At 36.7% G+C, this 12,152-nt stretch overlaps 1 protein-coding gene across 8 annotated transcripts in view; it reads left to right on the forward strand.

Annotated features, from left to right (window-relative positions):
- LIMS1 (LIM zinc finger domain containing 1) overlaps positions 1-10,949 on the forward strand; it is a 77,202-nt gene extending 66,253 nt beyond the window's left edge. For 5 of the 8 annotated variants that reach the window (XM_067466839.1, XM_060769700.2, XM_060769698.2 and 2 more), the window contains 6 exons: positions 1,297-1,446; positions 1,558-1,708; positions 3,235-3,327; positions 4,557-4,605; positions 6,807-6,882; positions 7,758-7,952. In XM_067466839.1, the coding sequence (XP_067322940.1) occupies positions 1,297-1,446; positions 1,558-1,708; positions 3,235-3,327; positions 4,557-4,605; positions 6,807-6,882; positions 7,758-7,905 (667 nt within the window). In that variant the 3' untranslated portion in view covers positions 7,906-7,952. Of the gene's footprint in view, positions 1-1,296; positions 1,447-1,557; positions 1,709-3,234; positions 3,328-4,556; positions 4,606-6,806; positions 6,883-7,757; positions 7,953-8,902 lie in introns of those variants that run through there. The other 3 variants (XM_067466840.1, XM_060769697.2, XM_060769695.2) reach the window with 1 other exon arrangement.
- The last annotated feature ends 1,203 nt before the right edge of the window (positions 10,950-12,152 follow it).

Below are 12,152 nucleotides of genomic sequence, written 5' to 3' on the forward strand. Positions count from 1 at the left end.
TTAAAAAATGCATGGTTTTCCCACTTTTGTGAGGGGAATAAAGTCAATAAACTCAAAAAAAAAGTTGAAGTCCCACTGTACATCTAAAATCAAACTAGGGCCTGAATGAGTCCCCAGCTTGCAACTTTACAAAATGCTATAATGTAACAGCTCCCTGGTAGTGCAGTGGGTTAAAGCGCTGAGCTGCTGAACTTGCTGACCGAAAGTTTCATGGTTCAAATCCAGGGAGTGGGGTGAGCTCCCACTGTTAGGCCCAGCTTCTGCCAACCTAGCAGATTGAAAACAAACTGTGAGTAGATCAATAGGTACTGCCTTGGCGGGAAGGTAATGGTGCTCCATGCAGTCATGCTGGCCACATGACCTTGGAGGTGTCTACAGACAACACTGGCTCTTTGGCTTAGAAATGGAGATGAGCACCACCCCCAGAGTTGGACTCGACTAGACTTAATGTCAGGGGAAACCTTTACTTATAATAGAAAGTTCTGTAGAGTCCTCATGCTTTTGCTTATGCAAGCAGAACATAGTCTTTAGATTTAGGCTTCAGTCCAAGTTGTGAAATGGTTTTTGTGTAGAAGAAGATTCTTTTGAAGAGAGGAATGTTCCACATTCTATTTTTACTCCGAAGTTTCCACAAGTATAGTGTTAGTGATAACATCTCTAAAGATGTGCAAATAACATCCCAAAAATAACTATGTTTTTGATCTGTTCAAGATATTAGAAGATTGTGGTTCCAAGTTACATGATTAGATGATCTTCACACTTCCTTTTGTTACCATTTGGTAGAATAGCCTTCTGAAAATACTGATGCTTTTTGCAAGAGTGAAATCACACATAATCAGGGCTTACATCAAAGATCTTCACAGAAGAGATTTAAGATATATTGAGAGAGAAAGAGAGAGAGAGATAAATCCTAAACTGACTAACAGTAAATTACCTATTTTCCACAAGGTAGAATTGATTTTCCTTATTGATAATTGTTATTTTCTTTCGGATATATAAAACCTGAAACAAAAGCTACCGTGGGGGATTTGTAAAGAAAAAAATGTAGGTTTAAAGTGAGGTTGTGGTTTGGGTGTTGACTAGGATATTGAGATCCCTGCTTAGCCATGAAAAGCTTCTAGGTGTCCTTGAGCGAGTCACACACTCGCAAATCCCATCTGAACAAATTCTGTCAAGAAAAGCCCATAATAGGTTTGTGATAGGCTTGCCTCGCCAAACCTCAGAAATGATTCAAAGTCACACAACAACAAAAAGGAAACATTCATTTACTATTATTTTCCTTTTGTTCTCTCTTAGACACCTCTGCCGTCCTTGCCACAATCGGGAGAAAGCCAGGGGCCTTGGTAAATACATTTGCCAAAAATGCCATGCCATCATTGAGGAACAGCCTCTCATCTTTAAGAATGACCCTTACCATCCTGATCACTTCAACTGTGCCAACTGCGGGTAACAGGAACATTTTAAAAGAAAACAAATAATATTTTAAAGACTTTATTCTCTTTCACAAAACTCCCAGAATATTACACCTGCTGTCTCTTCACATTTCTATTACGACAGAAAGGAACTTACTGCTGAAGCTCGAGAGCTGAAAGGGGAACTGTACTGTTTGCCTTGCCATGACAAAATGGGAGTGCCCATCTGTGGAGCGTGCAGGAGGCCGATTGAAGGGCGAGTGGTGAATGCTATGGGCAAACAGTGGCATGTAGAGGTACATGTATTTTCTTGTCATTTATATTTATTCTCATTTCTACTATGTATTATTTACTATTTTCCAGGAGCCCCCAGTGGCCCAATGAGTTATACCCTTGTGCCAGCAGGACTTCTGACCAATAGATCAGCAGTTTGAATCTGGAGAGAGCGGCTTGAGCTTCTTCTATCAGCTCCAACTCCCCATGCGAGGACATGAGAGAAGCCTCCCACAAGGACGGGAAAACATCAAACATATCTAGGTGCCCTCTGGTCAAGGTCCTTGCAGACGGCCAATTCTCTCACACCAAAAGCGACTTGTAGTTTCTGAAGTTGCTCCTGACACGAAAAAAAACAAACTATTTTCCAATTTTATTTTCCTTTTTTATTATTTTCATTCATTTATTTTAATCCCTCTCCTGTATTGGCCATTGTTTATATTTAAACTTTTATCAAAATCATTATTATTTATTAAGTGGCACAATATTATTAGAGAATAAGGAAAAATCAGCAAATGTTGACAAAAATGGCAGTAAAATAAGTGCATCATAGCTGTGTTGCAATCACCTCTGAATTTCCTAACCAAAAATCAAAGATAGGCTTTGATTTACCTTGGTTGGGTAGTTTTTTATTTGTTGACATATTTGTTTACGATTTAAAAGAGTTCTACGTTGTAAACAATAAACTAATTTTAAACAAAATAAAAGCATAGGTCAAGATACTGTACCGAATATGTGACCATGATGTTGCAGCTACTTTTAACTCCCCATTTGACCCCTGAAACCAACCTTAAAAGCCAGAACAATGGAGGCCTGGGCTGCTAACAAGCAAGGTGCTCCAGGATGTTGTGACCAGTCCCTTCAGCTACCATGGGACACTACAGTGACGAACTGTGACCAGTTCCTGTGGGGTCTCTGCTTTTGTTCCTTGTAGCCTGACCTGCTTGTGGGAGGGAGCTGGCTGCATTTATTATTATAAGCAGCAAAACAAACATCTGTCGCTTCAGTGGCTACCTGGCATTAAAGTGGCTTTCAGGATCATTTACAGTCACAACAAAAATGGAATGATTAGAAATAACCACATTAAATAAGTTAAGCTAGAACAACATTGTTGTAAGGGTACAACAATGTAATGTCTATTTAGGCATATATGACTGAAGGAAAGGATTGAAGAATAAGAAGGAGATTTTCCCAAAAGAATAAATATAGCATTCTCCAGTGTAGTATGTTAAGAAGAAGAAGTTGCTTACCTTTAAGTGTGATTCTTCAAGTGGTCATCTCTGTTCTCACACAAGACAGAATCCCAAATGCATCATATCTTTCAACAGATCGTAGAAGGAAATTGGAATTGAAAATGAATTGTCAGTGTAGTGGGAGAGGGGTAATGACCAATTAAGGTCTCTACACAGGAATCATGAAGAAAAAGCTAATAATATGCCCCAAACAACAAAATATAGTATATGGATATATACTTTTGATGCAATTACAGAAAGTCTTCAATACAATAACAGAAAAATAAAGATAACCGGCACTTCTTTCTCCTTTTTAGCATTTTGTTTGTGCAAAGTGTGAAAAACCATTCCTAGGCCACCGTCACTATGAGAGGAAGGGATTGGCATATTGTGAAACACATTATAATCAGGTATGATTGCATTTTATGTGGCATAATTATCTTGAGAGATATTTTTAGTATGCTACTTTTAAAATTTCCATTCTGCTTTTTAAATACTTGTAAATAAGGCTCATGTGAAAAAGTAGTAACTTGTTTTCAACATGTAAAATGAATGTATTTTAATGAGCATAGACCAGCACTCTTTTATTGTCCACTGCTTGGTGCCATTGCTGAGAACATGAGTGTAGGAGCTGCCAGGTGGGGTCTATGGCTTCCCTGGTGGGGAAGATCAGATGTTTTACTGCACTGTCATTGCTATTCAGTGCAGATAATACCGAACTATGGGCCAATAGCCTTCCACAGCAAAAAACAAGCCCATTTCTTGACAACTCAAATCTCACTTGGGTGCAGTATAATGTCATCCTTGGATGGGATTCAGACAAGCCTACATCATGGCAGGTGAGGAAGAGAACACTTGGCAATTGGTTCAGTGTGGAATCCCTGTTGAGCTTGGGCCTTAACTCTTACACACACGATTGCAAATTCAAACACCTGCAGAATCTTCCTTTAAAATAAAATCATAATATGCAAACTGCTTTGCTAAGAAGCTCATAGAAGTAAAAAAAAATGCTTTAAAATGGAAATGATACACAAATCACACATTAATCTGAAGATACTGCTTGGATATAGTCTTTACTTTTCAGAAAATAATTTTTCTGAAATCTCTAGTAGTCTTCTGTTATTATTTTCAACTCAACATCTCTAAAGTTGATGGCTCTGCAATAAACTGAGCTTTATTCTTTATTGGAAACACGCAGGGAAACAATCTCCAAACTAACCTAAACAGTTTTTTTTCCCGGTTTGCACTGCCTCATAGATTTTTGACAGATGCAAAGCAGCAGTGACAGTTGCAATTGATTGAAAATAACTGTTCCTAAGAAGTGGTTTAGTCTAATCATACTGGTCTACAAAAACAAGCATGCTATAATCATTTAATAAGTAACACTGCAATCTCTAATCCTCCAGCATTGGTGAAGACGGTTACACACTCACCAAATAAAATTCTGTGAATCTAGCAGGACAGTTTCATAATATAGGTTTATGTGGAAACTTCTTCAGACAGAAAAAAGTTTCACATGTAAAGTTTGCATATATCATTTGAATAATAAGGCACATTTTGATGTGTTCAGCTGCTTATTTTCATTTTTAAATGTTCTGTGGATATATTCCTGACTTAGACATATTTTCTATTTCCACAGCTCTTTGGTGATGTTTGCTTCCACTGTAACCGTGTGATTGAAGGAGATGGTGAGTTCCCATAGATATTCTTGTTTCATCTTTTCAGTAAAAAAGCACTTTACAAAGGATGTCTAAGAAAGGAAATGTTTCTTGTATGGAACCATAAAGAGCTGGTAAAGCTTATTTCAAAAATTAGATATCTCAAAATATTGATGGTGGTAAAACTAACCTGGAATAGTTATGATCATTTATCTCACACCTTTATTTTAGAGCAGTGATACCCTGATTGCCAATCCAGGCTGTCAGGTTCAAGACTTGCAGTTCTACCCAAGCTATAAGTTTTTGTAGAACATTGAAAATTAGGAGGGGGAATGAAACATGTAATGCCTATCTGTATCCTTCTGTGTCCCTTCCAAAGGTGGAAAATTTGGAGGAGGGCCTTGTCAACTCTGGCAACCCAATTATGGAAGGAACTTCCTTTGGCTGTCCAAATGGCGCAAAAGTTGTTCTCTTTCTGGCACCAAGCCAAAACCTGGCTTTTGCAATGGGGATTAATTTATTTTAAATTACGAATTTAAAAGCATATAAAGTGATTTTAATTTTTGCTTTACTATGTTTTTAGGTTTTTAAAAAATATATTATTTTAATCTGCAGGTATTTTAATTTATTTATTTATTTATTACGGTTGCTTATACTCCGCCCTTCTCACCCGGGGGGACTCAGGGCGGCTTACACAAACAAGGCACAATTCGATGCCTGTATTACAAAAACATAACATCAAAAACATAACATCAATAACAACAATAATTATAACACTGATAACAATTAACGTAAACAATCAATATTATCGGCAGGAATAGCCATAAACCCGTAAAAACAATTAAAACAATAAAAGCAATACAAACCTCATTGCTGGTCAGCGTTTAACCGACTCATAGTTAGGTTCTACTTTCCACACATTGTTGGTCCTATAATTCTGGTTCCATGTCTAATTGTCAGGGTGCCCAAAGGCCTGGTCCCAGAGCCATGTCTTTACCTTCCTCCTGAAGGCAAGGAGGGAAGTTGAAGCCCTGATTTCCCCCGGGAAATTATTTTATTGTACACAACCCTTGAGATTCCATGTTAAAGCTTTTAATAATTATTATAGTAAGATGGTGTCAAGGTTACAGTCTGAATACTGCTGCCATATGGACATAGTACTTGCATTGACACATTAAATAATAGGAAAGATCAGCTAAAGGTGGGTCTAGCAGCCAAATTTTAGTGACCTCAGTGTCTAGCTGAAATGCCTAAACAATAACCACCACAACAAATGGTCAGAGGATTGCTGCGAGTTTTCCGGGTTGTATGGCCATGTTCCAGAAGCATTATCTCCTGACGTTTTGCCCACATCTATAGCAGGCATCCTCAGAGGTTGTGAGGTCTGTTAGAAACTAAGCAAGTGAGGTTTATATATGATGGTCAGAAGTTTAGTGGTTAGAAATTTAGTTTTGGTTGTGAAAAATTCAGATTGTCTTTGTAATCTCAGCTAGTGTTGAGGAAGACTCTGTCCAATTTTAAAAAGAGAATCGCCACATTTGGAAGCTTGTATGAGAGGCAATTCACAATTTTTGCCAGAAAAACAGTACAGTGATGATGATTGGGTACACAAAACAAGAACGATTTGCTCATTTCTGCTGTAGAAAATTAAAATGTAAAATCCCATCATTAAGACACTAGAGTTCTTTTATGCATTGGCAACTGTACTCCATAATCCAGACAATTTATGTGTCCATGGCAGGCCCACTTCATGACTGGAGCAGAGTTACTGTACATACAGAATGCAGAAACAGCAACATCACTCACTATGACAGGCTGGTGCATGCTATCCATTATTACTACCAAAATCCCACTAATTTTCTTTCATTCTGTTGGATTGTGGACAATTAATGGCAGCTTTCCAGCCACCTGCTGCTTGGCTAATCTGCGATCCAGAGAATGGAAGTGGTTAGAAAGTTTGGGCCATAGCTTCAATATCCACACAAGGTGGGAAAGAGCTGAAATTGTGTAAATATTATAAGTGTTAAGCATGGTACCAAAACCAAAAATTCTGCTGTTAAATTTTTGTGCAGATCTTGTTTCAAGCAATGTACAATGATTTGGAAAAAATTGTATCTGACTTTTGAGATATTACTATGATAATATATGCTGTGACATAATAATGGTAAAAGTAAACAACTGCTGTTAGCAATGGCGTCTAGCTAATCCTGTTACTTCTCTTTTTTTCATAGTGGTTTCTGCCTTGAATAAGGCTTGGTGTGTGAACTGCTTTGCATGTTCTACTTGCAACACAAAGTTAACGCTCAAGTAAGTAATTGTTTGTGATTCTGAAGGATAATGTGATGCTTCTGGGAACGGCTGTTGGACTGCATTTTCCAGTATTCCTTTCCATTGCTTTATGCTAGCTAGGCTTGATGGAACTTGTGGTCCCACAATATTTGAAGGGCTGCCTGATTCCACCCCAGCACACAATAAAGGCTTGCCCTTTTTGAAGCAGACATTGGTTGCTTGTTCAGCAGGATGACCAGTTTACATCCTTCACTCCAATCCAGAACAATCTAGTACAGAACTTTAAATAACGTCTGTATCCTATTGCTTTTATGCCTTTATATAGACTAATATAAGCAGTATGGGGTCACAGCTTCAAGATGATTACACACTACCATGAATTCCGTTAAGATCCACATTTGGAAGAAGGAAGCTCCGACTTAAGTAGAATTAAAGACTATATGCTGTGTACACACTCCAAAATTGGTACACCATATATATATGTTTTGTATAATACAAAAAGATGTGCACTCTCTTTTTCCCCTAGCCTATTTTACATTTGGCCACTGCCACTTTTCATTTTCCACAGTATATGCAAGTAGGGGTTGTAAGAGTGTTTCATTCATTATGCATTTGAAGTGTATATAGCATACGTTTTATGCCAATGTAGCACATGAAGCTGTGTTTATGAACATTAGCAGTGTACATGCATAGGAAAGCAATTGATGGCTTTCCTGTTCTGTGGTAACAAAGCCATGTTTCAGTGTCAGGCAAAGGGCAGGAATCATTTCCCATTACTATATTTGCTGTTTTCACTTCATTTCTGTTTTCTGCTGAATTCTGTTCTTCTACTTGACTTGACTCTTGATGCTTTCCTGTTCTCCCAACTGTTTCTTCTTTGCTTTATCTGAAAGGGACAAGTTTGTTGAAATCGATCTTAAACCTGTGTGCAAACACTGTTATGAGAAAATGCCAGAAGAGTTTAAGCGGAGACTTGCCAAACGGGAGCGTGAACAAAAGGAAAAGGACAAACATAAAAAGAAAAAGCCAGTTTGCCTGTAAACATTTCATTCCTGTCTTCTACTTTCTCTGCTCCTTCCTTTCTTTTGGTCAGTTTGAAGGAAAAGCTTTTCTTTTAGATGTTGTGGTGTGCATGCAAATGTGATCAAAATAAAGTTTCATTCTCAATATCTAAAGGCATTTTAGAGGAGTAAGGTATGGGATGCATCCTGCATGCATGGTAGTACTTGTGTGTGTGTGTGTGTGTGTGTGTGTGTGTGTGTGTATATATATATATATATATATATATATATATATATCTCAAAGAGTTCAATCACAACTTCAAGCAGGAATGTGAGAAATTTCCAGAGAGGTTTGCCTTGTTAAATTTGATTGCCTTGTTCATAGACTTTTAAGGGAATCCAACGTCATCACCTTTCAGTTATAGCTTCCTTTGTTTTCCCAGTTTTTTCAGTCTGTTTTGCTTTCCAGAGAAAAACCAGTTAAGAAGGAAAAGATGCAGTGGCTGCATTATACTTTTGGAGTAGTAATGCTTGGATTTGCCTGTTGCAAAAATTACTGGTCACGGTCTAATAGTATATTTCAATATCCAATGCCATTATAAGTTGTGGTTTCCTCCTCTTCCCTGCAGCTCTCTTGGTACCAAAATATATTTCAGGGTGTAAGCGGAACTGCAGAAGGGAAAATGGATCACCTTTTCTAACAGAACAACAGGATCCCAAAAGATCCCAATTTCAGATCCTGATCTCCACATCTCTCTTGACAAAACAGTAGATGTTAGCATAAATGTGCTCATTTTAAAAGAGACATCTCAAAACAAATTGCTGGGAACTAAAAGACCACGTCGACATGTATTTTTCAGCAATTTGGGAGGCATTTGTGCACTAATAACAATGTCTTTATGTTTATAAACTTCCAAAAACGACAGTAGTGTAATTTATACTGAATTGTAGAGATTAGTTTTAATTTATTGTTAGCTAATTGTATACATGTATGGATTTTATTTGTATCTGTTAAGACACCTATTTTTCCTTTCCAGAAACAAGTTTGTGGAATTTGATATGAAGCCTGTCTGTAAGAAGTGCTATGAGAAGTTCCCACTGGAACTCAAGAAGAGACTAAAGAAATTGGCTGAAACTTTGGGAAGAAAGTGAAACCCTCTGCTTCTAGACCTCCTCTTGCTATGCAACATGTAGGAAATTGTATTGATGTAAACAGACTTACTTTTGTTGAGTCTATCAAACATTAACTCAGAAGAAAAGTATTCCTCAGCATGTCTAGCTATACACTAATACATTTGCCTCACTTTGAAAATATACCTCTAAAACACTTTCATGTTAAGGTTTGGAAACATGTGGCTCTCCATATGTAATTGGATTGCTACAGCCATCAGTCTTAGTGATCATTGCAAATATTAAGGTGTTTACAGTCTAGAAATATATAGAAGCCACATGTTCCATAACCATGCTTTTCATCTTAAGCAAGCTCATATTCAACCATTTAAATAATGTATCTTATATGGCTTTATAGATATATAAAAACATACATCCCTTGTATTTGCTTAGCAGATAGTGGATGAAAAAAATAGTGGACACTGGGAATGAAGTATAAGATTTCCCTTGACAAAAAGACCAAATCATTATAAACTGAATTCCAACGATATTTGTCTAATTATTGTCAGCTGGAGAAAAATGTAGCAGAACCAAAATGAAGTAGAAATACATCCAGCATTATGCTGGCTCCCGACTGTCAGTATGACATAACTTTCTTCTTTTGATCTCTGAAAATGGGCTCAAGGAAGTTTGGTGATACATTGAAGCAGTTACCATATGAACCTGACTAAATCCTCTTACCAGAAACCAACCTATCATTGGATCCTAGCAGGAGAGTATGCTTCATTTGGGACTGGAATCTTATAGACAATTATTTGGTGGTTAGTCATAGGTTTATCTCAAGGAGTGCCCTGTTCAGTGCCAACAAAATATTAATTGAATCATGGCCAAATGATTGCTTATCAGTACATATATATGCATTTGTTTTAAACACTCTTCTATTCAATATTAAAAGTTGAGTGTATTCTAACAGGGCTGTTCTGCTGTAAATGACAACTTAGGAATGCTTCTAACTGCTAAGCATACTAAGCAATGTGTTCTGAACTGGCCAGTTTTAATGTTAACATTTTTGAGAACAGTTATGAGATTTTTTGAAAAATTAGTTCTGGTTATACAATTTATTGTTTGTGAACTAATGGGAATCAACAACTACCATATTTAATCATCTAATGCGCTATTGAATATAATAAGCATCTCAATTTTCAAAACCTTGAAACCCAAAAAAGTATTTGCTGCTGAATTTTCAGCAGAAAAAGGTGCATTATTTTAATATGCCCATTCCAGTTGCTGCCTGCTTAGAATTCCTTCTTTAAAAGCAAAAGTGTTAGAACACCAAAACTTCCAGCAGTGGAAAAGACAAGTTCGTGTTCTAAAAGGAGGCCTTTTTAAAGTTTATTGGAAAGAATTCAATATATCTGAATTTTGGAGATCCTAAGATTTTTAACACCTTGGATATGAATTTTAAAGAAGCCTTATTTGCCAACTCTTTGCAGAGATTAATAACTTTTTAACTGACTAGTATACACAAGAGCGGAGACTGCAGTTCTCACATAATTGGAACACAATGACTCCAGAATGCATCATTTGAAGATGGCAAATCAACCCAGAAAATGGCAACAGAGTCCTGTGTATCTAAAATATATATAAACACAGAGCTACTTGAATATTATGGGAATTTTTCTGTATAACAGATACATATTCCTGTGTGCTTTTGTATTTCATTTCCTTCTTGTGCCTTATTCTGCCATATGTATGCAATATTAGCCAAAATAGCTATATACCGTTACCTTGTATTTTTATGCAGTCCATTCATGCCAAGGCCTTTCAAATGATATGGCATATACTCAGCCTTTTCAATGTCAATATTTTTAATGATAAAAGATAATTTTCAAAGCTAATTTCCTTTTTATTTTCTCAATTCACTTATTCCAGAATAGTACACAAAATAAAAATCTGAACGTGTACAGATTCCAACTGAGAGTGTTGTGTGTTAATTGGTTAATAAAATATAATTATTTCAGCTTCTTTCTTTGCTGGCTAGAGATTACATATAAGTAACTACAGTCCTCCATATATGCCATATACCAGTCTTTATCTTCTTGCCCATTAATCATGATGACCATATCTAAGAAACCAGAGATGGTGCGGTCTATCCAACTCACAACCTTGTGCATTTTCCTGCAGGAATCAGTTGTTTATCCCACATAAGGAATTTTTGGTTTAGAGATTTACATTATGTATCTTTGTTAAATATACTTTGCTTAGTACATTGAATGCTGGAGTACCATAGCATAGATATGCTATACATCCTTATGATTATATAACAGTATTACTTTTGGTGTATAGTAGCTTTTTGCTCTTTGTATTGCGGTCTATCCAATGCCATTTTCTGAATCAGAGCCCCAAATTACCGTAGGAATAAGTCCCAAGACCAAAGTGTTCATGGAATTTACTTCCAAATAATTGTATATAGGATTTCAAAGCTGAACTCAGTGGGAATAAACATGTAGGATTGTATTGTCATAAATTTGATTTTGCTACAAAATTACAAAGGAATGACAAATCTCATTCATAAATTAGTTTCAAATTTATAATTATGCTGACCTGATGGTTCATCAAGGTCCATCAGGAGAGGCAGATAAGAAATAAAATTATTATCATTATTATTGTCATCATCATATCACCATCATCACAATAGAAACAGTATCCAAAAATGATGTGGTGGTATAATAATAGCAATACTGTGTATAAAAACATTTTAAATATGTATTTAGTTACAATATTTTTATTCTGCCCTTCTCACCCTGAAGGGGACTAAGGGTGGATCATAGAAAACATATATATGGCAAACATTCAGTGCCAATTATAACAATGACAAGACAGGCAACAGATAGACGTATAGATGGGCTTTCCCATCTTCCAGCATCTTTGGACGCTGTGCTTGGTTCTGCTGTCGCTCCACCTCCCTGCCTCCCTGTTTAGAACTGGGTCTAAGCATTCATATCATAAATCTTGGTTCCAAAATTATACCTATCCCCAAAACTCCCAAACTATGCTATTAACTCTTCTACTACATATTATGCTGTTTCCTTGACAGTCAGGGAAACAGCAATAGTCTGGATGACCTATTTCACCAGTGGCCTTGGTAATGTCAATCCCCAGATATAAATTTCTCAG

This window comes from Anolis sagrei, chromosome 3 (genome assembly GCF_037176765.1).
Source record: "Anolis sagrei isolate rAnoSag1 chromosome 3, rAnoSag1.mat, whole genome shotgun sequence".
Classification (NCBI taxonomy): Eukaryota; Metazoa; Chordata; class Lepidosauria; order Squamata; family Dactyloidae; genus Anolis; species Anolis sagrei.